The 27,097-nt window shown below is 39.2% G+C and overlaps 4 protein-coding genes across 4 annotated transcripts in view; 2 read left to right on the forward strand and 2 right to left on the reverse strand.

Annotated features, from left to right (window-relative positions):
* Positions 1-27,097, reverse strand: part of LOC145480727 (uncharacterized) — a 317,856-nt gene that overhangs the window by 287,321 nt on the left and 3,438 nt on the right. The window lies entirely within an intron of this gene.
* LOC145480697 (calponin-1-like) lies at positions 2,790-9,054 on the forward strand. Its single transcript, XM_081459003.1, has 6 exons — positions 2,790-3,058; positions 5,090-5,238; positions 5,876-5,960; positions 6,293-6,391; positions 7,332-7,364; positions 7,771-9,054. The coding sequence occupies exons 1-6, from the start codon at positions 3,005-3,007 to the stop codon at positions 7,969-7,971; spliced, it is 621 nt and encodes a 206-aa protein (XP_081315129.1). The 5' UTR covers positions 2,790-3,004; the 3' UTR covers positions 7,972-9,054.
* LOC145480702 (protein OSCP1-like) lies at positions 9,525-21,563 on the forward strand. The gene is made up of 13 exons (XM_081459007.1): positions 9,525-9,694; positions 12,429-12,583; positions 13,040-13,075; positions 14,168-14,299; positions 14,768-14,848; positions 15,205-15,308; positions 15,863-15,991; positions 16,331-16,451; positions 17,381-17,468; positions 17,682-17,724; positions 19,672-19,735; positions 20,326-20,389; positions 21,200-21,563. Exons 1-13 carry the CDS (start codon positions 9,583-9,585, stop codon positions 21,241-21,243), a joined length of 1,173 nt encoding a protein of 390 aa, XP_081315133.1. The 5' UTR covers positions 9,525-9,582; the 3' UTR covers positions 21,244-21,563.
* Positions 21,668-27,065, reverse strand: LOC145480703 (globin-2-like). The gene is made up of 3 exons (XM_081459008.1): positions 26,826-27,065; positions 23,607-23,823; positions 21,668-22,429 (listed from the first exon to the last, which is right to left on the reverse strand). Exons 1-3 carry the CDS (start codon positions 26,993-26,995, stop codon positions 22,286-22,288), a joined length of 531 nt encoding a protein of 176 aa, XP_081315134.1. The 5' UTR covers positions 26,996-27,065; the 3' UTR covers positions 21,668-22,285.

A 27,097-nucleotide genomic window follows, 5' to 3' on the forward strand; every position in this document is an offset into this window, starting at 1 on the left:
CCACCTCTCGCTGCAGTTAACAGTGCTTTTAGGCGCTAAATTCAGCTGAACATTGTTTGCTCCTTGTATTTTTGCAGTTAACAGTGCTTTTAGGCGCTAATTTCAGTTAACACCGCGGCACGGTACAATTTGCATGATGAAAAAATGCCCCGTGCCTCTCGACGGTCGGAGGCGACTTTGTCACGATGGCGAGGTCGTTAAGCTAGAATTTCAAATCCCGTGCCCAAGACAATTGGTTACGGATCGAGACGGAGCAGAAATGGAAAGCAAGAGCTTGAAAACCAGCGATTCTCGGGCAGTTAAGATAAACTTTGGAACCTTGGGAGAAAGCGAATGGGAAGAAGAGTTATCGATGGCTGCCGTGAGGCAATTTTGACGAGATTAGACCATTTTTGTGGAATTTACGGAGCTTTGAGTGCGGGCCGTCGGGCCAATGGGTCGTCCGCCTTTCGTTTCTCTTTAGGGGAAGCAAACCGCCAGAAAGTAAAACTCGGCTAAATGGCTCTAAACCACCTCCAGGAACCCAGAGACATCAAAATAACGCAATGCAAACACAAGGTAAGCCATTTTATTCAAATTATTTTCTATACGTAGCATTTAGAGTAATTTTCGAAGCATTCTCATACATTGTCTTATAAACGTCGAAAATTGTAACGCAATCGCCAACAGCATAATGTCACGTATTAATCGTATTCAACGTCTGGGCCGCCTGTGGTCGTAGGCGGCAAAATTTAACTGAAGTCAAAATTTTCACCTATAGTCAATCATAACTCGAAATGAACCAATCATAAAGGGGAAAATAAAGAAGACCCGATCACGGGAAAACTGGTAATCGATGCGACACGCGGGAAAACTTGCAATTAGTGCTAAGAACGGGAAAACATGCAACTAGCGCTAAGAGCGGGAAAACAGGCAACAGGCGAAAGCTATAAAGTCACTACTGCTGTAAGCTCTGCTCTTGATTAATTGAAAACAAGTATGTTTGCGCTGGTGGATTAGAGCACAGGTCTTGGATAACACCACTCTGATTGCTTAGGGAAGGTACGTGGCGACACAAAAATCCATCCACTACAAAGTTACCGTTACGAAAGGTCTCCTCCAAAACCTTGCCATAGCCGCCTGGCTGTTAACCGTGTTGACGCAGATTACAGCTTTTACCATGGCAGTGGTTGGGGTGGACCGCGAGATTTTGCAAATCAGGCACACTGGAGAAACTACCGTGGGACTCAGTTGTTCAATAGCTATTGTTTGCTTCTACATCATGGTGTACCGTTGAAGTGTGCAAACGTCAAATGAACGAAATCAGCCAAGTCAAAGCTGTGATAAAAACAAAACTTGAATCTAAGGTTGCCAAGACGACTCAGACTTTGCTAACAGCTTAGTTTGAACCAAATCACATGGAAATGTCAGCGATTTTCAGGCAAAGTGTAAACTGCTTGTAAAATAAGTTATCATAATTTATGCCTTAGGCTTGGTACATGAAAAGTTCGACGTCGATCCAAATAACATCTGTCGAAAGAATTTAAACGTCGATCGATGTACTTAATTGGGGCTATTAGGTTCGGCTCATCGTGAAAAGTTCGACGTTTGCACCGGGCCTTAAACTCTGTAATAAGCCCGGCGATGTTGTACTGGTACACTAACAGAGACCGCCAATTACGAAAGGCTGTGCCTTCGTCCATCTAAAGTGCAATGATCCATGTGCAGTTGTATGTTACGTAAGGCGAGGAAAACTAACTGCTGAGTTGGGGGGCGGGGGCAACTGATACCTCCGGGCACTAGACAGGCAACTCTTTTCCAACTTGACAAGCAAGGCCTACTCCAAAGCATCATTTAATACCTGAGTACAGGGTCGAGACCTTGTACCCGGGCACGGGCACTGTGCCCCAATTCTGGTGTGAATACTTGGAAAAAAAAGGTGTGTTCACATTAGTTTCCAGCCAGAATTCTACTCTGGTACCGTGCTTGGTCACCAAGTATGAAAATAACCTGCCTGTCAACCCCCACATCGTGCTCTTTTGACGCTGCTTGTGAATTTACGTACAGCAATAGTGTCTGGAACTGTTCAAACAGCAAGAGATCAAATAGACTGTTCACAGCCTCTCAATTTTCAACGCACTCGAAAGAAAAAGCGAGCGAAGCGAGCGCGAAGCACGAGGAGGGGGGGGTGGGGGCAGGGAGGCTTCCGTTTTGAGTTGGCATCCATTTTTCTCGCGATTCTATCCACGCGTTCAACGATCGAATAAAAATACGATAAAATAGAAGGCTGTAAACAGTTTAAAGAGCAAAGATTGGCAGTTATTCAGTGAGATAAAGTTAAGAATTTGATATAAACCAGTTAAAACTTGTCAAAAACCAGTATTTAAAATTATTCGTCGCTGGTCGTGGGCGGCGGCTGTTCAAACGATCGATCGTAAAAGCTAGCGAGCAGAGTTTCCCTCTCGTCTCTCACCGAGCAGACAGAGAAGGGAATCTCTGTCTCTCAGGATATTGGGCTTCAGGTTTCGCGAAAAAAAAGAGGGGGGTTCGTACTGCTATTATATACTATGAAGTTAATTGAAGATCAGACATTTCTGTCATTAAAAATATAGATCACTCAAGAGTTCTATTCACATTTCCTTCATTTCCATATAAGGTTGAAAACTATTATGGCCGACAATCAATTTCTCGGGGCATATTTACGCAGATAGCCTACCTGAAATAGATTACCGAAGGACACCACAGCAAAAATATCACTACAGTTTGCTTTGAAAACGAACGTTGGCAACTATTTTTGAACAATCTAGTCGCTGCTTGTCCGTAGGAACGAGTAATAAAAGACAGATTCGTACCTTTAATTTTGCGCCAGCTGGAGCGAAACGAATGAATTTATCTATTTACGTTTTGCGCAATTTCCATTCTTGGCATTTCTGTCTCCCGCGCCCGACTGTCAAGAACTGTACAGTCAGCAAGTGAAACAACTGTTCATCACAGAAGTCGCACTGCTTCAACTACATTGGCAAACATGGCGGAAAGCAAAGGAAGAGCTTATGGCATGTCTGCAGATGTCCAACGAAGGGTAAAACTGAAACTCTATTCCACACTTATTTGTTTTGATCGGTTTTGTAAGCGAGATTGAACTCACAAGGGGTTATTGAATGGTTTACAATTTGCCGTTCTAGAGAAGATAATCGAGGCGAAAATTCTTCGCCGCGTAGCCTGGAAAGCTTTCTGATTCACTGGTTTGCAAGATCAAAGGCACCCCTCTTTTTGAAAATGCTACAAAAAAAAATGCCATTTTAAAAAAATTATTGCTGGTTGGTGCAAATCAGTAATGGTTTTGAAGATACCTTGCTTTTGCGGATATGTACCTTCGAACTTAAAGGGGATTTAAAAAGGTCGTTTCACCCTTCCAACAACGAAGTCTGCAAATTTGGTATCGTGCACGCGAAGTAAACAACTTTGCAACCACAGAAAGCCCCTGTCTCCGTTATCTTTTAATTTGAGGTGTGTTTGTTAGTTAAAGTGACTTAATGGATTTCAATTTCAATTTGTTTTACTTGTTTGCTTCTACAGTCACGAAATTTTTAAACCAAGTCTTTCTCAGCAAAAATTGTTTTTCTTCAGTTTTGATCTAGCTTTTAATTGCCGGTTACCCGAACAGGGTCCATCAGCAAACACGCGCATTAATTAAATTTTTAATCAAGCTTTGTTAACGAAGAGAAGTGACAGGCTAAGCAAATTATAAAATGTGTTTCTTGGTTAGGTCAGTCATTGATTAGGATTGATACTGGCAAGGAGCTTTGATTAGTTAGTCCCGGTTGGCTTGCCCATGGTTCAATTATTTACAATTTTCATTACATTTAACTCGTACAGAATGATTTCAATGTGGAAGGGGGGGGATCGATAACGTTCAGCCGCGGAAACAGGGGTATGGTGGTGTTGCTGAGATAATCAAACCATTTAAGGTACTTTACTTGGTAACCCTGTTTTAAGGTCAGCTCATATAACACATCGTGTTTGGTTACAACTGCAATAGAGTATGAGTACTGAACATAATGCCACGGACGGTTAAATTGTTATTTTCTTGTCTAAAATAGCATGTTACAACTTTAAATAATTGTACTCATCACTGGCGAAAACGAAATCGAACTTGAATCCCTTTTCACAAGAGCAAAGATAAACGTTTTCGCTGACAGGCGCTTGGTACACACTTACTGCTTTTCCGGCGAAAACCCCCAGACAGCTCAAAATTGATCAAATAAACACCTTCGACAAAGAAGGCAGTCCTCTCCCTCCCTCCTCCTCCCCCCCCCCCCCGACACACGCGCACTCATAAAAGAGATCAAGGACTCCATTGTAAATGTTTCTTTGGAGAAAGATCTATTCAAAGAAACGCTATCACCGCAATTTTGGTGCATTGTCAGACGAAATTTCAGAAATTTCAGAAAGTCAGCTCACAGACTATTTCAATTTGACATCACAACACAGAGTATGCGTGACACCCCCTTGATAACCTCAATGCACTCACACAGTATTGTTTCACAGGAGGTTTAACAGCACTAGCACATTTCGTGAAGATAGACCTTTAAGGTTTTGACTTTCCCAAGTCATGCTCATCATAGAGCTCCAAATTAAACGATTGAAGAGAACTTCTAGACACGAATAAATCTAATATAGCCTAACGCTGGTATTAAATCTTTTGGCTTTGTTTTCGTACTTTTTTCTGTTTGGGTTAATTAACCTACGTCCCATGTTTTGGCAAGATTGTTTAGGATTGTCTAAATGTTTTGATACCACCTACAGAGTGGATTGTATTCCAGTTACGTGCGCTCAGGTGAGGCAGGAACAGATATCAGAAAATTTAATTTGCATTCGGAACAATCTCGTTCCCAGAGCCCACGTGTCTTTTGGTCAGCGCCAAGACACGGAGTTCTGGAATAATCAATTTCCAGACTCCAAGTTTTAGGAGTTCCGGTTTCACGGCGCATGCATGCCTTGGTTTAAAACATGGCAATCTCGTTCCCAGAGCCCACGTGTCTTTTGGTTGGCGCTGACCAAATAGCACTCGTCCCAGGCTCTTACCCACAACAATGTTGTTGATATACAGTTAGATGCCAAGTACGATAAGGGTGTGGAGATGGACGCGAGGAAATGGATCGAGGACGTACTTGGGGAGAAAGTGGCATGGGGATCAGATGACGATGGTCCCGGAAGTGGATTTGCTCACGGATTGAAGAGCGGGGAAGTTCTCTGCAAGTATGTTATAATAATAATAATGATAGTAATAACAATAATAATAATAATAATAATAATGGTTTATCGACAGAGTATCCATACAAAAACTGGTTCTACATCTGTTACTGACTAATAAATTACAAAACCCACTAAAACTAAATCCGACTAACGAATAAATAGAAGAAAAGGCGATTACGTGTAGACACTAAATGTATGTACAAAGTTATACTCTAAAGTTATATTCAGTGTTTGATGGTTGATATGTTTCTAAATGCTTCTTTTTTTTCTCTGAGCATTTCGCGTCGAAGTAATTTTTCATAATTATCTCTTGACACTGACAATACATGACTTAAACTTTTTTCAAGCTTCTAAATCATTTTATCTCGAGAAGCGCTTTCGGATCGAGAAATAATTATTACGTGTTGAGAATGGAGATTTTTTCAAACCAAAAACAAACGGAAGCAAAGTATGTACAATGTCTTCCTCCACCTGCCTGGTCCAAAGCATAATTGATACGCACTGAGGTTTTCAGTTAATTTTGAGCGTCAGTGAAAAACAGTTTATACATGAAATAATCTCTGGGAATAGACAATCCTATGACTAGGATTGTCCTCGATTTTGAAACAGAGCACAAAACAATTTCGTTCTTTGTCTCCAGACTCGCCAACAAGCTGCAGCCTGGAGCCGTCAAGGTGAATGATACATCGAAAGTCTCAAATCCTGCGATGAAAACGAACAAAGAGGTACGAATACAGCGTGTTGTCGCTAAAGAAAATTCGTTCCCAGATCCCTTGACGGAGCGTCAAAAAGTAATGTGTGTGTACGTGGCCGTTCTGGGCACGAGATTGCACTCGGCTAGCCTGCCTGGTTGATTATTATTGAATTTTGTTGTTGTTGTTGTTGTTTCACACCACTCCAGTCAAAGGAAGGTCCTGCTCCGTGGGCATAGGAAACGAGTCACAAACAGGCGTGATAAAATGTTCATTAATTCTGCGTAACGTTTTGTTGGGGAAGAAGGTAAGTTATTTTTTATCCCAATTAGCTAACAGTAACCTCGTGACTTTTTATTTAACAGAAAGAAAACATTGAGAAGTTTTTGAAATTCTGCGAGAGTTATGGCGTGGTTGACCGCTTTTCGACCCCTTATCTGTACCAGAAGCAAAACGTCATGGCGGTAAGGATATATTTATGTTTTCATATAAACTACGTTTTCGCCGCCCCACTTTCCGTTTTAAGGCCATTCCACTGAAATAGAACCTGCACTGAGATTTCTGTGAAACTTTACCTATTGATTGGTTATAGTATAGGAAATTAAATTTTGAAATAAAAATGAGGGGTCCCCATGTTCGTTTAGGAGCAAAAGCACCTTGTTTATACCCAATAAATCCTATGATAACAGCACCATGATTGTAGTTACGATTGCTTGCTAAATTCACGTTTCCGACGATTTTTTTTGTTCTACACTGAGAATTGGTCCATATTTATTTTACACAGAGAAATTTATTACTCAATACAAAACACCATACTCGTTTGCGAGAAAATGACGATTTACCTCTATGGCGAGGTCCAGCCGTAAAGAAAAAGCCGCCATTCTTTAATGCGCGCGCGCTAATCACCCGTGAAATAATACGCAGTAGGGATGTGCAATGCACTACTGGGAATGACCTTAAGCCCAGCTTGAAATATACAAGACACTGAAACGGCACGCACAGAAGAAAGATAGACAGACATACACAGTCAGTCAGTCAGTCTGACAGACAGACAGACAGACAGACATTCATTCAGGCAGGGAACTGACATGCAACTAAAAGACGTATTTTCAAAGGAGTTATACATTTCTATGAGTGATAACGCAAGTGTTACGTACCTCTAATATCTTAACCTCACGCTCCTCGCACCAAGCCCCTCTCTCCTTTTATGGCTCACCGATTTTCGCGGCACGGTCTAACTAACTGAACGCCTGAAGAGGCTTCCACATTATCATTAATTCACAACTAGACTTAACTAGTTACTCATAGATCCAATCAGTGAACCACCCAGACGTAACCGACAGCGCTGGATCGAGCTTTGTATTCTGTACAAGGGCGTTTAAGTGTTTTTTCTTTTCGTTGCAGGTTGTTAACACCCTCTGCCAGTTAGGAAGCACGGTGAGCGTTTATTGTCTGCAACCTCTTCGCAATCAATCATCGCCTCGTTTTTCACCACTTGTAATTTTAAGTTGGGGGGTTTAAATTTAGCGACATAATGGCCGGTAATTGTGCCGAAGTGATGTCTCAAGACAGTAAGTTATTTCACCTTGTTGGTCGATAAACTTCAGACCACTAGACCCTGAAGAGTTTTTACGATCCTTATTTATCGGCTGACAGTGAAACTGATTTTCGTTCATTTGACGGTCGATGAGAACAATCTCCATTATTTGTTTGTCACAAATAAAACTGCTCTATTTGGTATTTGACGCTCCGTATAAGATCGTACATCAATGTGAACCTTCAACTGTTTCCCGTGGCTTCGTTGTAAAATCATTCACCATTTTCTTCTTTGGCCATTTTGCAGGCTCAGAGCAAAGGCTTCTGCGGCCCCACCCTGGGACCAAAGATAGCTGAAAAAAATGAACGAGGCTTCACCGAGGAGGACATAAAGGCGGGCAGGGAAGGTCATATTAGTATGCAGGCTGGTACTAACAAATTAGCCTCACAAGCAGGAGACCATTATGGCCGTCCAAGGCAGACTGCTGGAGACACTGCTTACAACTAACAGACCAGCAACAACAAACCTTGAAATGAAACCAAGAAATTACTCAACACTGATGGATATCAATATCTGTTTTTGATTGGTGGTAGTTATCATAACTAACATCTAGTGACCTATTGATGGTAACAATGAATTTAAAGCACAAGATATACAGACAAAGTATTTTTGTTTAATGTTAACACTGCTGCTCTTAGTTTTCATAGCTAAACATGGTGCAAATGGATGCATTTTGTGTTAAATAAATTTTGTCAGTTTTATCACCATTTGAACTCGACTGTTTCTGAAATTATGAAAAGAACCCCTAAGAGGCACCAAAATCCTGTTTTGTTGGCGTGGTTTGAAATTGGTTTCACCCCTGAGGGATTCCAATTCTAAAACAACTCATAATCTGTTCTGTCATTTTTGTTTCGGCTCGACACCCTAAAGGCACCGCAGAAGCTGCCGGTGTGGACCTTTTAAGGCTGATCACCCTAAGAGGCACCAAAGCTGCTCTTAACTCCTAAAAGGTTCGACGGGAGCACCCCCTTCTTTTCATATTGGAGTAATGAGTTGTTGATGTCTTGAGCTTGTCCACCATGATTTGGAGGCAACCTAACGGTTAAAAGTTCAAGTTTACCATGCAGCAGAAACATGACGCGCTAGGGATATCTAAGATGGCACAGATAATGTAACCCAATTCAGTAGCGTTTGAACGAAGGAGAACGCAAACATAGTGTTGTGTTGGTGTCCTCTGTATATATGCTGGGTGTCCTGCGTGTTTAGCCGCCCCGAAGATTTTTTCAGGGGCTATGACCTCGCTTTCATTATTTCGTCCTCCTCATTTCAAGTACTCACGCGGAAACTTCTCAGTGGAGATGGCCCGTCCATCTGGACCCTTGAGATTGGCAAAAACTTCTCCTTCTTCCAGTGTAGCGCGCCAAGTCAAGTGGACAAGTAAGTTTCTGCGTTTGAACGCAGGCGTTAGCTTTTTTTACAATTATTTACATGCATTGTAGATCAATGACAACTATTACTTTACTCCCTATACGTTCAAATCACTCTGTTTTACTTTTCTGAAATTTCAAAATTTGAGACCTTTAATGGGATCACTCCAAAAGATAGTGTTATCACGCCAAAAACCGCCCTCACACCACTCCATCTCAGCACAAAGAACTTCTGAAAGTTCTACTTATTTTTTACTAGCCAAAAGCCCAAAATGTACTTAAGTTTCACCGTGTGGTTTGTAAGTTCCTTAAGCTTCTTGTTTACTTTAAAAATCGTCGCTCTAAAATTGTTTATTGAGGTGTACATACTTAGGGTAACCGCCTACTGCGGTATGGAAGAAAATTTACTTGAAAAGTTAGTAGAAAATTTACGGCTCGGTCTTTCAGCCCTCTCCAGACTAACGTTTCAATGATATTGTTCAGTGTAAACGAAAAAAAGAAGTGTTTTGGGTCCCCTGAGCGGTATGAGTGTGGTCTACCTAGTCTTCCATCCCTCCCACCCTCCCTCCCACAGTTCTCTTTACCAAGCGGATTAATAACGTTTCAATAATCTATTGATCTTCCCTGGCGAGCAGTTGCTACCAAGCTATCGACGTCTCGTCAGGTTTGTGTTGCTGGATGTTCTGACAGGATGTCTCTGCGAACTTTACCAATTCTATTTCTCAACCTCGGGGGAGAGATGCTTTATATCTTGGATCAAAGATTGAGAGCACAGTCTATTCCCGACGAGAAAGCGAGAAAAGGTAAGCTTCAGTGGAGCGTATGAATTCTCGCCCTGCTCGTAATGGCGTCGTCCTCACTACTAGACTTTACAAACCAATACTCGATCTCTTTTCTGACAGAAGTTTGAATTGTACAATGTGAATCGAGTCTTTTTCATTCTTTAGAGCAACTCAGCTTGGAGTCGCCATTGTTTTTAAACTAAGGATCTCGTATTCTGTTTGCCTTGGGCGACAACCAAATGAAATTTGCGATGTCAGCTTCATCTCTGAGAAGTTGGTTCTTTTAAGATAGCGACAAGGTTGGATGTTTCTCAAATTTTTTTCAGCTGTCGTGGATAGATTTTTTTATGGCTGCTTGTGCTAAAATATTTTGCTTGTGCTGAAATTTTTTGTGTGAAAGCCTCTTTTAATCGTATTTTGTAGGCTAGCTTAATTAGTCAGCGAGAAATTGTTACCAACATCGTAAATAACATTTATTTCCTGCCTTTTCTTATCCTCGAGGCTGGTCCTCTATGAAAGGTGTTTACTTACAACAACATATATGCAAAAACTCCCCGGACTCATGTCAATCGAATCAGGTTAACAGGATGCAATTATGGGAGAAAGTTTTGCCTATAATTTGTCAGTGCCAGGAAAATTGAAGGTAGATAAAAATGGCCGATTCCCAAACAGAGTTATTTGATATTAGCTTTTGCTATTTGCATTGAGGGTTTTTTTTTGCCGATCATTAGATTTAATATTAGAGCGTAAGCAAACAAGAGCAAACTTTTAAAATCACCCGTGCGAGGATTATTAGGTACAAAGAACTTTTACAGTTTATTATTGATATTTTTGCTAACTTTTGGTCTCGAATTTGCCTTCACGTAGTGTTCTAGTGAGAGGCCTGAGCAAGGTCATTTAAATCTTGAAATTAAATGAACAAATCTCTGTAGGACTAGAAATAAATATTATTGAAGATGCCATTTTAATTAGTTTTCTAAGACTGAAGCTATCAAAGCAAAGACTTGAATTTCTCAGTGTTTTTTGGAACATTTAACAGTACTATTTTTAAGGTCCTTCAACCTGGCAGATGTAAATTCTCAATGGGTGCAATTTAGATGGGTAGTAAAAATTGTGGACTAGTGATTAGGGGTAAACAATGCCATTCAGATGTACCAAATTTAATCAGTATGCATTCTCTGTTGGAAACCTTGGCTACACTTTCAGGTTGTTAATTTTCACTAAAAGGCTATTTATTGTAGCTGTCTTTTGTTTGAAAGCCAAAAGTAGCTGCTTTGTCAGTTTTAGTACTGTAGCTCCTCCATGTCTATTCTACCTTACTGTTACGAATTATTATGATTAATAACACCAAGCTTAAATAGAACACAGTTGCAAATGATAGAGAAGCCAACCTAAAACGAATCAAAATGCAGAAGATTTCCAATTTACCTTCTTGACTCTGAAAAAAAGTTTTTTTAAAAAAAGTGACATCTGAACATTGTAGAGTCTAGTAAACATCTTGCGCTCGCATTTAAAACACTTTGAAGTCTCAATCTCACAAATAATAAAGTCAAAACATCTTGGGCTTGCAAAGGAAAAGGCTAGTCTTGTCTTCTCACATGTGAAGCAGCAGTTTCGAGAGTTTTTGTTCATAATGAGATTTTGAGGATTGACAGTGACTCAGACCATGCATGATATGATACCAGAGCAAAAAAATGTTGGCAGCTGGCTGCATAAAACCCCAAAAAGTTCCAAATTGGCAACCCTTTCATGAAAGAAGCGATAAAATTTCATGGTTGTTAGTAAAGCCTTACATGTAACATAGCAACTGATCTGCAAAAGTAATGATGCTCTGGTGGTAACAACTTGGAATATAACTTGATGTTTTGGCCAGACAATATATATATAAACGGTTGGGAATATTTTGTACCAGCTGATATTAATAGATATGTCTTACGCATTAATGAATGCATTACACACTCAAAATTTACCCTTTGCACAAAATTTGCCAAAACATCTGGGACTTTCAGGTTATTTTCATTTGGGTCTTCTTTTCATCTTTGCTGCTTGAGGAATTTGTCCATGATAAAATTTACACATTTACAAAGCAAGGCTTGGTGGTGAAATTTGGTAGGCTGATGTCAACATGTGTACAGTAGGAGCTATTCATGTTGAACTTTTTTTCCTTTTGGTCCCTAGATCACTAATTAAAACAAATTTATATAAACAAAACTAGTCGTGCTTATGCTTAAATTTTATGTGCTGTGTATGTGCATGTCTGTTTACATATTTAACACAATTAGACTATCCCAAAGTAGACGTAAACTAAATAGCAATCTTCCAAAAGTAGTGACTGACGAAAGGTTGCTAAATCTGAAAGTAATCAGAGTGCTTACTTTTGGGTCTTTACGGTGATGAATGTACTGTACTAAGGGCATGTTTCTTTGGGATGACCTGGATCAGGATCAATGATGCAAGATCACTCAGATCATGGTGCATCAAAAGAACTGATGAATCCACTCTGCGCAAGGGATTCATTGGTTCCTTTGATGCACCATGATTGGAATGATCTTTCATCATTGATTCTAATTGGTGCATCAAACGAAGCAGTGAATCTGTGACCAGAGTGGATTCATTGCTTCCTTTGATGCACCATGATCAGATTGATCTTGCATCATTGATCCTGATCTACATCATCCCAGAGAAACCCACTCTAAGTTCATGTATATTAGGCAGATCTTTGTTTTGTACTCTTATGTTTCTTCTTTTCTTTTAGTGATGCACGATATCGTCGGAACAATGTTTAACAAACGGTTCATGGAGGAGCTTTTTAAACCACAGGATACTTATTCCAAGAAAGCTATGAGAACCGTGTTTGACAGACTGGCTCATGCATCAATTATGAGACTGAATTCGGCAAGCATGGACAAGGTGAGAGGATTAGTGCTATGTGCAGTCAATTCTATTTCACAGAGCATTCTTTGTTTAAACTGATACTCAGAGTCTTCTTGTTCAAGTTCAGGTTGTCCCTTACAGTGTGACCCAGGTTTAGAACTACTAGGAGTAGTTTGCCTATAGGCCTGATTTCTGCCAGTCACTCTGAGTCCGGTCTACGTTCTGTTCAGGGGAGGAGCTTGGTATCCTTTCTCTAACACCGGCTGGTAACCAAGCCTAAGTGGCTAGATGGTTGAGCAAAACATTCCAATAACTGACAAATGAACTATTCTCGGAACATCAATTTGACAAAAATTTGACAAAGTGTTTAAATTATTAGAAGTTGAACCATGCACTTTGCTACTGAAGAACTTTGTTTTTAAACATAAAAAGTAAGAATGGCTGGTTGTGGAGTAACCAAAATTGACCATGTTTGTTTATCCCTTTTGGCAGCTCTATGACTTGATGACGATGGCTTTTAAGTATCAGGTAAAACTGCGAGTGTCATTGTTTGAAAACAATATTCTGTAGTTGTATCAGTATTTTTTTATCAGCTAGGGGTTATTCAGAGATCATGTTACGAAAAATTGTCGAAGTCTAGTTCTAGAACAATCTAGAACCCGAAGTCATTCAGCCGTGACCAATTTGTATAAGGACATTCCAGAACATTCTAATCCTTATGTAATTACTCAGATTAGAAACTGTGTCAAACTACTTAATTTAGCTCCTAATAGAAGTTTCTAGAACTTTAAGCCTCATGTATATTGGAGTGAGAGGTTCTGCTGTAAAAGAGATTGATTCAAATTTGAAGACGCTTAGTGCTGTAAATTCCTGAAGTTATCTTACAAAAACAAATTAGTTTGTTACTGTTACCGGCGATCCTGAGTTCTGCCTAGAAACAACCCTGCTCTAAAACGATACTCATAACATTGGGGGCCTGTCCAGGAGAGCAGAGAAATTTGTGACTAGAAAACTGTGTGAATTTATCTTGTTAGTTAAGTTGTTATCATGAGTTTCTGCATGCCATTAAAATGATTTTGTAACCTGGAGAACATGTTTTTGTTGCCTGTTGCTGTGAATTCATTTTTCAGATTTAAGCAGATCATGTAATCTAACAAGTCTCTCCATTATTGCTACTTGTGCAGGGAAAATCACAATTGAACGTGAAAAGTATTAGACAATGACAAGCATTAGTGGCAGATGTTTTGAACATGGATCATAACCATAATGGACATTGTCAGCTTCACAAATGTCTGATACAGCTGTTGATTGAAGATGCTGTCTGTTTTCACTGATCAGCCTAGCTCTCTTTTTTGAAATCCATGATATTAAATCTGTGAATGTGTTCCTGGAAAAATCTATCCCCCTTCCACATAAGGTTTTTCTGTGTGAACTTCCCCACCCCTCTGGAAATTTGAGTTTAGCTTCATTCTTTCCTTTAAAAGAAATGTGCTTTTGAACCCCCCACCCCCTCCCCCTTGGAATTCCTGTCAACCTTCCTCGGGATGGGTATGGATATTTTCTGGAACTGCACAATCCTCATTGTGTCAACTCTTTTACTTTTTTTTTTTTTTTTGTAAGGTTTCTTTGTGCCTCAGACCTTCTGATGTCCTCTTGGTCACATACAATCACATGGATGCAATAAGAAGTTTTGCTTGTGATAATCCTGCCATAAGCAACCAAGTAGAAAATGTTTACAAACTACTGTATGAGGTAATGTAGTCTAATTACACATTCAATCATTATTCAATGTGAATTTTCAGTCTTTACCTTTTTTTGTGGGAGTGGGCAGGAGATTCTGCTATATAATTTCAGAGTGCAAAGAAAACCAATTTTCAGGCTTGTCCTTTGGCCAAGCTGTAAGTATGATGCACTAGCCCAAAAGTCATTCTCACTGGCCCCCCAAAATTTCATCTCTAACAATGCTATTTTTCCAAGAGCTGTCACATCCCACAGTCAGGCAAGTGAAGCACAGAATTCATTAGCTCAGCTGCAAAATCCATGAGCCCTGGGTTATTGGACATACTGAATTTGTAACATGAGAGCTGGAAATTATAACCAGGGCCAGAACTGTTTAATGTTTATTATAACTTTTACACTCTACACATAGAAGTTTGTTGTGTTCGTTTGAGTTGGTGATTGATACAACTGACGTGCTTCTTGATTTTCTTTCATTTTTAGAGTTACGCCAATTTGACGGCAGGACAGTTTCAAATCATACGCCAGACTCTTCTTTCATTCTTCCAGGATATGCATATTAGGGTGGGTGCATATGTGTGTAAATTGAAATATTAAGGACATGTTCACAAACAGAGAAACTGGCCAACTTTTCAGGTCCCAACTGTGATTTGTCTTGTGTGATTTTGCATGTACATGATTCTGTAGGCCCGCTGCTTTTATTTGAAAAGTTATGAGAACATCTTGTCTGTTCATATTTTCTAAATCACCTATCAGAAATAGTGACAGACATTCCAATGACAAATGCCACTATAGTTAATAAAATAAACACCCTCCCTCGGCCACTCTTGACTGTTAATCTTGTGGGTTGATTACCATCTTGTATTCTGATCCTTATTCATGCTGTCTTCACTCTTGTTATTCTTGTTATCTTGTTGTAGGTTTCTATATTTCTAAAAGACAAAGTTCAAAATACCAATGGCAAGTTTGTTTTAGCTGCTGATGGCCCTGTTCCATGGGATACTGAAGTACCTGGATCAATCAGGTGATGAAACAGAATGTGCATTTTACATCACGTCCTTACAAGTCATGAATGAGGGCTGTACGCAGACATTAGTTTAGGTTGAGCACAGCAAAGAAAAGGAAATACCAGGGACTGATATCCCCCCAGTATGGTCTAAAGCAAGCTTGATTATTTAGGCTGGAGATTTTTTACACAACTTTATCAATGAGAATTTCAAAGTGCTTTTAAACTTTTAAAAGGCAAAAAATATCAGATTAGTTTTTAACTATACGTGTAAAACTTTTTGAATAGGTTAATTTAGCCATTGGTCCTCTTTTCTAGTGATGCCACCAATAATCTTATCCTGCAAGAGTATAATTTATTCTTAATGGCCAGTACAGAAATGGTTTATTATAACTTTACCCAAAAGTTGTTACTTATTATCATAAGAATTCATTGACTATTCACAAACAGTGGACTTGCATTTGACTTTTTGATAAGTGCTTCTTCAGCAATTAACCCGTGTGATTCCCATCAGAAATGCAATTTAAATCTATTTCAAAATAAAACTCCCTGATGGTATGATTTTATTACAGATATTTTAATGCCCAGGGTCAGGTTTCGAGAACAAGTCATTTTGTGACAGGATGCCGTTATCAGCTAGCAGACAAGCCAGGATCATTTGAACTTCTTGGCGACCGAGTCATAAAGCTTGGAACCAACATGTATGTTGATAATTTATAGGAAAATTTTTCTTAACCCCTTGAGTGGCTGACCACTGTGTAAATTGGTGTCTAGTTAAAAAACATCAGTGGAACCCTGTTAATCTGGTCACCAACGGGCTGCAAAAATATGGCCGTATTAATGGGGTGGTTGCATTAAAGGGGTTCTTTAAATAAGAAAATGACTGACTGAAATGTTTTTGGGCGAGAATAAAGCAGCCGTAGTAACGAGGTAGCTGCATTAACAGGTTGGCTGTAAGGCGGAGCTCCACTGTATAGTGATGTGAAAGTTCATACATGTATACCCTGAAACTTGCTACTTGATGTGTTCTGTTTAACCAGGTACACTTCCTCTAGAGCAGTGGAAACAGTAACCAGCCCTCCTACAGCTGCTGCTTCTACTACTTCTACCACTGCCATTAAGAAAGGCCCTGGAAGCTCTGTGTCAGTAGCATCAGAGGTGGTAGGTATTTGTATCTTTATAGGTCTTATTGTTATTCATCCTCGAGGTCCCATCATCGTTTTCAACAGGAAGGTAATTGGCTTTCTTAAGAAGGCAAAACCATTTGAATTGAACTTCTTTATAAAAAAAAAAAAAACTTTCCTCCAGATTGTCAAACCATAAAGGCAAAATCAGCCTCACAGCCAGTTAATTTGCCTGGTGCCTTGCTTTAAATGAAATTCCTGCATCCTTGCGTTATTGTACCAGAACTGATTTACATGTAAGAATGAGAATTAAATATGTTGGATTTAGTGAGGTGCGCTAACTTAGCCAGATGTTATGTTTCCCCTTAGTTTCAAAGTTTAAGCAAAGCAAAAAATAGTACAATTTACAAGGACAAAAACATTTACTTACATGGTTTTGCAGACACAGCTCCCCTCTTGCACACACTAACCCTGCCAAAAAGGTTGTTTCATTACAAGTAGTTTTCCTTTGTCCATTGGTCTTGGAAGAAATAACCTGGTTATTAGAGTAGTTTTCAATTGATTGTTATAAAACCATAACCAAGTTATCACTCTAGCTAATCACAGTTGGCACAGACAATTCAATCAGCCAATGAGAACTCAAAGAAGATGCCTGTAGCATGGGAAAATGTGTGAAAGCAAGTCACGATTGGTTTTGGTTTTACTCATGGTCAGATGACAAAGTGCTGCAAGTTTTTTAAACCAATTGTGTTGCATAAAAATGAAAAACCAATGATTATTACTTTTGGACACTTGAGTGAAAAATGCTGTAGAATTTTTCATGTTGTTTCTGTTTTGTTAAATGAATGTGATGACATTCCATCCACTGTTAGCAAATTTGTATCTGCTCTATCCATAGTTTCTTGTTCTGTTGTCATGGAGGTATTTTTTTAATGTTCAGACATTTTACTTGCCATATTTTTCCAGGAAACATCAGATAACCCAAATCCCCTTGCTAAGGCTGAGCTGAACCTCCTAGCTCATCTGGTTGGAGGATCAAATAAGAAACAGGAAAGTAAGTTATTGTGATTGCTTGTGAGAACATGTACACTCCAGATATCATGCATGATTTCTAGGATTAGGAATATAAAGTATATGAAAATTATTATCCCCATATTTTTTCTGTTATTTTAACATTACAGTTGTTTAGTTAATCCTCTTTTTTTCCATCACTGCTTTGTAATTGAAATGAATAATGGAATGTACTTCCTGGTTTTTTTTTCTGTAGATCAGTTTAGATTAAACCTCTTCAGCACGGATGAAGAAGAAGAGTGAGTCTTTTTGCTTATAAATAAACCTTGAAAGAACAGAAAAATTAGAACCTTAGAAATTAGCTATAGTAAATATTTAAACTCATCACAAATAGATGAGCTTGGGAACTGGTGCCTGAAAGGTTAGCGGGGAGCAGAAGCCGCATGCAGAAGGGGAGGTATCCATGGCAACCCTGGAAGTGGGAACCACCCCCAAAGGCAGCCGCTAACTGGCACCATCACACTGATTGAATCAGTGGAAACAACTTACCTGACCCGTACTTACCTAGAGACCAGCAACCAAGAGGGAGGGACGGGAAGGGGCGAGAATCCGCAAAGATTCGCCAAAGTACAAGCAAATGATCCGCAACGATCAGCTGGCAGCACAATACGTGCAATTCAATGTGAAACAACAGCCCTGCAAATCTCCAAAGGGCCGCCCCGCAAGTCACGTACCGTAAAAGGGGAAACCGCTGACTGCATTTGTTTGAGTCTAACTTTGCCTAAATCATATTTAGCCACATTTAATTATTATTTAATGAGTTGCACTTGACAGAAAATGCAAAGATTATTGCAGATGGTGATTACAGGTAGAGTTAGTTGCGGTAAAAATCTGCATGTAAGGTCCTAGTGGTTTAATAATTTGCCCTTTTAATACCCAAAGATATAAAAACCTGTTTAAGCAAGCAAGATCAAGCAGGTTCTCATATGTGGGCTGCAGTTCGATTATGATAAACATTTTAACCTAGGAGAGTGACTTTGAGATTGCAAATTTATATTACAAGAAAATACATGGTTGAATTGTGAAGAAATACTGTATATATAGGGATCAAACCCAAGTTTATTTATTTTTCTGGTTACTTATATAAACATACATAAACTTTATTTGAGTGTCGGAGTATTTAGCTAAAGATAACTAATTGGGGACACTAACATAAATACAAATATAAAATATAAAATACTAATATTATATAAAATATATAGGTAACAACTATATCTCCTTCATTGAATTTAAGGTTACTTTAAACCTTCGCGGGGCTATGTTGGTCGATTTTTTTTTGGTCAAGAAAATTAATGTCCGCGAAGCACAAGTATGCATACTGTGAATGCTAGGGGTTCTGTTCATTGGCTTGTGGCTTTCAAGTTGACACATTCCTCTGTGAAGGTGTGATATGTTTATAAATCTTTCGAAGGTGAAAACTCACACTCGTTTTTCGAGAGAATCCCTTCTCTTTAAATGAATTAATAGGGTATGCAGATTTGACAGTTTTCCATGAAATTTGGTCAGAACATTCACCGATAGATATGGAACAAAAGCGTATCGGCGAATTCCTTTATTTTAAATACTTTCCTCGTGGCGGCCTTTAACGTAACAGGTTACGCAAATTTTTCGATAGTCAAACTTGACAGATCTATAAAAAGATAACCAATAGAAATAAAAGAAAATGCTGACAGGTTTTTGGAGATTGAGGCTTTGTGATTAACCTTGCACAGTTATTTTGCATCAACGATTGCATTTGATACCCGATTAATTCGCTGGAACATCAGTCGGTCATTTTGGAGTTGACGGCCTCTGCCGCCTTTGAAAAGTAAAATCCAAAACAAAACATAAGTTTATCGAATTCTACATTTTATAACCTTTCTGTTGATATATAGTTTGTGGGGGTTTCCTTGAAAACAGCACGTGTACAAATTGTTTTCTGGAGGACTCCCACGAAGGTTTGAAGTAACCTTAAGAACCTAATTAAGAACCTACTTTGCTTAAATTGCCAATAAGTACCGCAAAATACAAGAACCTACTTTGCCAGGCTTCAAGAAATGTAGGTTCTTACATGCTAGTTTTTACTGTAGTTGCTTGGTGCTGACATACATTCTCAAATTGGAGACAACCCCAACACGAAGGCTTATGAGGTCATCGAGGTGAGAACAGAATTTTCTGTTCATCTTACAAATGCTTTTTTCTTACAGGCAAGCAGCCATCCAAACCCGCAAAGAGGCTCCCCACAGAGTTATCAAAATAGATGCCACAAAGGTAACTGTAGCTGAGAAACTTGAAATATATTTACTTATTTTCTTTTACCACGTGATAATATGTCATATTTTGTATTTCACAATATTTTTACAAGGTAACTGTACATATATGGTAAAGAAGCTTTCTTTCAACAGTAACATGTACAAACAAGCAATGAAGAACTCTGATTTAGCTAATGGAAAGTCAAATATTTTTCACTGTAAATGTGATATGTAATCTCTGTTGATAGGCACAGGTGTGCAACACCAGTAGCTTCTATGGTCAAACACTTAACCTGATTATTGCAAGGAAATGTTACAATTAAATTCTCCTAAACTCAACTGAGTAAAATGTATAAGATCAGCTAAGAGAATCCTTTCTTTTTATCTTGAGAATGTGCAAAGGTTAAAATAAGTGTATAGAGCTTTTTCACATGAGGTTACGGCAGTCATATTGGTGTTCCAAAACAATGAAACGGTAGCCATGTTGGTGTAGCAAAACAATCCTGTGGGAGTTCAACTCTTTTCTTATGTAAACACATCCTTTTGTTCCAGTAAATTTGCTTGTGTGCTGGCCATGTAAGTGAAATGCTCTGTTATGTTTTTTTTTAGAAGGAACAAAGACAGGAACTGGCTCATCTTATGAATGAATTTTCAATTGAAGGAACTGGAGACCGTAAGTTCTTAACTTTTGCTCAAACAGTCCATCACTTTTGGCAGCCATCAACCTCGTTCCCAGGGTCTAGCCCTCATTCCTGGAAGGGTGGATTGGGAATGACATTGCATGGTAATTTTGTTGGCTGGGGCAAACAATGTAATCAATGGTTGCCACAAATTTTGAGAGGTCTAGACAGATAAAGTATGGTGTACAAATTCAATTGTACGACTTTTCCTTGCACATTTCGTTTGTATTTTGAAACACTTTTCACAAGTTATTCTTTTTAGCACTGGAAAGTCTCCCAACAATTAATTTATGATACAGTGAAACTCGTTATTTAGTAGCCAGTATGTTCTTTACAGAGTCAGTGGCAATGTTTTGCAAATATTTCAACACAAAAAACCAGATGGTAGTAGTTATGTTCTTTTATTGTTTGTTAAAGGTTTCATTTCTGCAACTATGACAAAGGAACTTGGGTTAAGCTTTTTAGAAATATGCATGCTTTGTGAAATGTTTTTGTTCTGAAAATATTGAAGAACTGCAGCCAGGGTGATTCATAATACAATTAGAAACGTTCTCTGGCTAAAAGTATTTTAAAGATACAAGCTTTCAACTGCCTAGGCTGCAGCTTTCAACAGGTGAAATTGATGAAAGAGGCACTAAAATTTCTAACACTATATTTGTACATTTTAGAATTTTTAGCATTTCTTTCATCATTTCACCCATTGAGGACCACAATTTAAGCAGTCTTAAGCTTGTGTTTTTAAAATATTGATAGCCAGAAAAGTTGTAAATTTTACAACTGTATTTTGTTTATCTTCTTTGTAGGTGAAAAGGGTGATGAGCTCTTAGACTTAATGGACCAGGCTTGAAATATATTTCTTCATAGGCAGAACAAAGAAGTAACATACAATACACTGTTTGTAAATAGTGCCAGGTTTTCCTTTTATTTATTCAACTGATTCAAATGATCTGAAAACACAGCAGAGGATAAAAAGAAATTTTTAGGTCAATTTAATATCTTCAAGTTTTGTCGTAATCTTTGTTTTGGGTTATACTGTACTTCAGTGTGTACTCTTCCAGTTGGTCAAATCATTTTATTTATTGTATTTAATTAAGCCGCACCATAAAGTGAACACTTTTTAATTTCTTGTGGATGAATGTGAAATAAAATAATTAATTTCTTAGCGCCCTCATTCGCATGTATATAGCTGACAATAATTTTTACTACTCTTGCGTACAAAAGTAGACTCTGAAAAGGCTCTCTAGTCAAGGGTGGGGCGAAGAGAAAGCGGGAAGAAAGAGGAGAGGAGAAAGAGGAGGGGATATCCCCCAGCCCCCACATCATTCCCTCCTCAGCCACTTCACTCTCACCCAGTTCCTTCATGACCCTTCCAACCGCAGTCAGACCCCTCCATCCGGAGCCTGTTCACAGGCTAGTAAGGAGTCCTATGAGGAGCTCCTCGATCTTCCAAAGTCATGGTCAATCATAACCATCCTTGCATTGCTCACTGTTTAGACTTCTTAGTGTTTCTCCCCCCAGGGAGTGGAATCCCATATAAAAGGGACAGGTTTTTCACCCCTAAGACGTACCAATTCTAAAACAAAACACTATATCCTGTCAATACCCTAGAAGGTACTGCAAGAGCTGCTGCTGTGGACCTTTTGAGGCTTAACACCCTAATAGATAGCAAAACCGCTTTGGTATGACGAGCACCCCCATCCTTTTTATGTGAAAGTCCCCCGGGGTTTTTCGGGGGAGATGTTTCCATCTTAGAATTTTTGGGGGTTTTGTTCAATGTAAAGCTTAGTTTTTGTACTCGAGAAATCGACTTAATTTATCATAATTTCCTAGCTCCTTAAATTGAAGGACACAACTGGAGAATTAACGGGTGGTTTTACTGCGCACGCGTCTTAATACTTGTCAGTGTAGCCTTTTATCATGATGCCGGCCATGAAGTCGAACAGCAGTACCCAGCTCTCCTCTACCTCTGATTTCCAGCGAGACGTGAGGAGTCCTTTAACGGTGAAAATGAACGCATTTCTTAAATCAGTAAGCTGCGAAAAGGGAAAAAATGAGAATATTAAAAACACTTACATCCGGACAAAACGATGAAATTATTCCTCCGAGCATAACAAGACCGAAGAGGGAAGTTGATCACAGCCCCGCGGGAGCATTCCCATAAAGAAAGGACGGGGGTGCTCGTCAGAAATTTTGAAAAAACCCCTACGAGGTACCAAGATCCTTTTTTGTGGGCGTGGCTTGAAATTTTTTTTACCCTAAGAGGTACCAATTCTGAGACAAAAGTAAAAGTTAGTTGAGTTTCAAATATTTCCTGGCGTATTTTTTCGGCCCCCGCTGTGGACCTTTTGAGGCTGAACACCCTGACAGGTACCAAAACCGCTTTCTTAACCCTTAAAAGGTACGACGAGCACCCCTGTCTTTTTTATGTGGGAGTCCCCCCCCCCCCCATCCCCCTCCCGGGGTCACAGGGTACATACATACATACACTTTATTTAAACACGATAGAAACGTCAGTTACAAGACTGAGATAAGAAAAACAACTATTTACATGTTTGCCGTGTGGGAGTACGAGAAGGACAGTTGGGGATTTATCTCTAATGGCTCTAACGTTAGGCGGAAGGCTATTCCACGAGTGTGCTCCCCTGTAGCAGAAACTACGTTTCAAAAAAATCGGTACGGGGCTTGGGCAGAGCTAATTTGTTTTCAATATTCCTGAGTCCAGAGTCCGTGCTGAAAGGTTTTAATAAGCCTTTCGGGTACTCCGGAGTCTGATCATTCGTAGTTTTAGACTTTATTTTCAATTTTTGCTTTTTCCTTCTGATATAGAGATTATCATAAGAGATGAAACACAACGAAAGTGACTAGATGGTTCCTAAGAGTCAGCAGTCTCGCGTTCTTAAAAAAGATTGGAAATAAAAGTCCCCTCTTGTCGTTTTGTCACTATCTATGGACGCTCTCAACAACTAACGTGTACCAGTCATTTTTATATTACATGATTTAGGCCAACAATTAGCTTGATACGGGCATGGGACAATCAGGAAAAGATCTTTCGGCACCACCATGGTTGACAATTTAATTTAGTGTCGTTTGATATACAATCCCGCCCCAGCTAAATGGACGATGACTTGGGGTGTAGAGGGCTGGGTACGAACCGAGGGAAAATGGGTACGAAACGTCTGGGTACGAAACGTCAGGGTCAAAAATTCTTACGTGAGACTTAGAAGGTTTGAAGTTGAGCCTGGCGTGTCTTTTTCCTATCTCCAACATGTAACTCGCCAAGGTCTCTGGGTCGTCCAGGGAGGACACCACGTTTTCGATGGCAGTCATCACTATTCTGGCGTGACAATTGCTTCTATTTACGTCGGTTACTATAATGCCTCTAAATTCGGTGAAGCGAGGTTTTAAATTAGGATTCATCGAGAGGAATCTATAAAGAAGACGAAACAAATTTCACCGTGCGACTATTCGAACCAGGCCACTTGGAAAAGAGTTAAGCAATGGGAACGTTACTTGAGAACAAAGGAAAGTAATCTTTTCCTTAAATAAACCAACAACCTTGAAGAATATGAACAACAGATCATAACAAAATTGAAAACCCAAGAAAGTGGGAGGTGTTACGAACCTCTCAGGAATCTTTACCATTTGTCGATTGGTTAGTTTCGATCCTAAATTTTATACGCTTTTTAATGGCTTCGATTTAGTTGTCGCAGAACGACTTTTTCAGCTAAATTAATGGTGCGAGATTTATAATTATGATAATTCGCCGTCAAGGACTGAATCTCTTGGAGTGTAAATAACGCAGAGGAGTCGATAGCGTTTATGTTTTCACGTCAAACAGACCGTTACTTGCCTTCAAGAGAAGCTACCAGTCAATTGTTTTCAGTTTACGTTTTGATTGGTTAGTTTTCTTCCCGGTGGGCCGGTTCGAGTCGTCGCATTGTAATTCGAGATTCAATACAATTCTCTTCCCCTGAGCCAGTGATCCTTTCGGCCAGCAAAAAAGTCGTGGGGTTGACAAAAGGGACCCTTAAATGAGGGCGTGAATGAGCTCGCCATTTAAAACCTACCATACTGTGTTGTTTTCCTGGCCTGACTTAAGACAAACTCGCACTCGGACCTTGCCTGGCCCACAGAGCCTAATAACCCCAGTTTCTGGTTTCAGCTCTGTAACATGTGCACCATGTAGCAGATTGGAAAATTTTTACTCTCCCTGGATCCAGTGTTAGTCCATCACGAAATAACTAATTCCCGCAACATTAACTCTTTGCCCTAACTGTCGCCATGACCCATTTATATCCAATGCGAAAGTCGTTATGTATTACACACTTAATTTCTTGTTCCGAGGGGTTTTTTTTTTTGTCATATGGTTGTACTTTTTAGTTGAATCTAACGCGCGCGCCCATCGGTTGATTTATGGTCATGTGTCAGTGGCTAACTGGAATTGTCGCCTGCTCTCCTCAGGGCCTCCGTTTCTTTCGATCACATGGTCGGTATATAGTGAAATTTCTATTAAGCGGACCCCCTATTAAGCGGACACCCTCTATTAAGTGGACACGTGGCCTGGTCCCGAAATTAACGTGGTGTATTTTCCTTTATAACGAACTCCTATTCAGCGGACACCTCTATTAAGCGGACGCGGACACTAAAATAAATTGTATTTGGTTAATTTCTATCGTTAAAAACCGCTATTAAGCGGACACCGGACTGAATTGACAATGTGGCATTGGATTACGTCCTTGAAATAGTTATTAAATGTACCCATATTATCGTTGCTGTATGGAAAGGGCATCATTACAAACAAATTAAAGTTGGCAATGAAAGCTGATGAACTTGAACTCTGGATAGCTTCGTTAACAACCTGGAACTTTATTACAGTACAGAGGAACCGTCGAATGTTAATTGTTAACAAACATTGCGCAATTGTTGTAAGCCTTTATTAAGCGGACACCCTCTAATAAGCGGACACTTGGGAAGGTTCCGAGGGTGTCCGCTAAATTGAGGTTTCACTGTATGAGCAATTATTAAAAACTGGATCATTGTTTAACGCAATTATACCGCTTTCTACAAATATGGTAAGCGTACGCGTAATTTTTGGGGGCCGTTTTTATTTTTATTTCATTTTAGTTTTCAATATTTTGGGGGCGTTTTTAGAAACACAATTTTTCTGCTCAGCCAACTCGGCTCGTTGGCTTTCTATCATCTCATATCCAACGGGCGCTCGTGGAATAATTGTTTAATCTACATGATGCTAACAAAATGTACACTTTAGCTTAGGTTCTAATCAAGTTCACTTTGATCTAAGTTGATCTTTTTGAAACTTCACGTCTGTTGTACACCAACGCACATTGTTTGAGTACGTGTTGCATCTACCAGTAATTGACAATACAAAAACATGTGTTCTATCAACAATTTGACTGATGTTCCTTTTACGGATGTCTTACCTGGCAATTATAGTTGCCATTTTGCATTTCAGGCTACAGAGGTTCAATTCACTTAAGATACTAAAACCTGGTTTTCCATCGGATCGAAACTACTTGTAACAAATTATATCATCTCTTAAAACATCCACATAAGATTATTCTAGCAAATGCTCTTTAATTCGTAGCTAAAAAATGATAGGTTTAAACTACGTGCAGAAAATAAGGTATATGATACTCAGAAATGAATAAACGTCATAAATTTAATTTGTGTAATGTCTTTTTCGCCCGTGGCGCACTTCTTAGGCCGCTTGCACAATACTACGCCGGAGGAATTTGAAAAACGGAGGTTTCACTCTGAAAACACATCAAATGTTTTATATCCACGCGACGCCGGGGAAACTTAAAAACGCAACAATCACTGGTCATCCTGGATTTATATTTGGGTAAAACTCGAAAGGAAAATATCATGATTATTGTAACCTCGTCGTTTTTGAAAAGCTGCGTTTTCAATTTTTCTTTTTTTTTTTTTCGTCCACGTCAAAACGCAAAGCCGGCGTTTTTAAATTCCTCCAGTTTGAAGAGCGTTTTCGAAAAGTTCCGTTTTCGTGACGGATTAGTGTGAACAGAAGACCTAACCGGAGAAATAAAGTTCCGTTTTCATGTGTGCGTTTGAACGACTTGCCGAGTTACAATCAAAATCAATAAAACCAAAATTGTAAAACTGAGGCAAAGTACGGAAAATGAAGATTTTCGGGCAGTGTATAGTTCAGTAAAGCAGTTCCTCTCTGGTAAGGAGGTGAAACCTCCATTTACATTTTTGGTTTATTATTAGCCTTTTTTCACCTCTGTGAGTTTTTTATTTGTACGTCAGAAAAAAAGCTTCTTCGATTTGAAGGTTATTTTGTGAAGTAAAACACTTTCTTGCAGCTCTTTCAAGTTTCAACATGTGCTGGCAATATAGTTAATTATCCTAAATACGAAATGAAAGTCTACAGTAAGAAGTTCTTACCGCATAAAGACATCTACTCCAAATTGTTTCTTGTGCGGTTCGATAATCTCCCAGGTTTCTCGCACCATTCGTATTTGTTCAGCTGTTAAAGGAATTACAGTTTTTTCGATCGCCACAAACGGGTATACAGTCATTGAATTTTGAACGAAGTGCGAATTCGTGCAACCCATTTCGACGCAATACTCAGACACGTAATGAAAAATATTTCAGGTCTTAATTTGCATTTACACTCAAACGAAAAGTTAGCTATTCTCCGGTCAACTTAATTGGAA

The sequence above is a fragment of the Orbicella franksi genome, chromosome 3 (genome assembly GCF_964199315.1).
Source record: "Orbicella franksi chromosome 3, jaOrbFran1.1, whole genome shotgun sequence".
Lineage (NCBI taxonomy): Eukaryota > Metazoa > Cnidaria > Anthozoa > Scleractinia > Merulinidae > Orbicella > Orbicella franksi.

Bases quoted from the DNA above. Each gene is read 5' to 3' on its own strand.
- LOC145480697 (XM_081459003.1), top strand. From the start codon at position 3,005: ATGGCGGAAAGCAAAGGAAGAGCTTATGGCATGTCTGCAGATGTCCAA. The intron at 3,059-5,089 runs GTAAAACTGAAA...GTTGATATACAG, and splicing joins CTGCAGATGTCCAACGAAGG to TTAGATGCCAAGTACGATAA. The intron at 6,392-7,331 runs GTAAGGATATAT...TTTTCGTTGCAG, and splicing joins AGAAGCAAAACGTCATGGCG to GTTGTTAACACCCTCTGCCA.
- LOC145480702 (XM_081459007.1), top strand. From the start codon at position 9,583: ATGTCTCTGCGAACTTTACCAATTCTATTTCTCAACCTCGGGGGAGAG. The intron at 12,584-13,039 runs GTGAGAGGATTA...CCCTTTTGGCAG, and splicing joins ATTCGGCAAGCATGGACAAG to CTCTATGACTTGATGACGAT. The intron at 17,469-17,681 runs GTAAGTTATTGT...TTTTTTCTGTAG, and splicing joins ATCAAATAAGAAACAGGAAA to ATCAGTTTAGATTAAACCTC.
- LOC145480703 (XM_081459008.1), bottom strand. From the start codon at position 26,995: ATGGGTTGCACGAATTCGCACTTCGTTCAAAATTCAATGACTGTATAC. The intron at 23,824-26,825 runs GTAAGAACTTCT...TCTTCTTTATAG, and splicing joins GGAGTAGATGTCTTTATGCG to ATTCCTCTCGATGAATCCTA. The intron at 22,430-23,606 runs GTAAGAATTTTT...CCCTTTTCGCAG, and splicing joins TCAAACCTTCTAAGTCTCAC to CTTACTGATTTAAGAAATGC.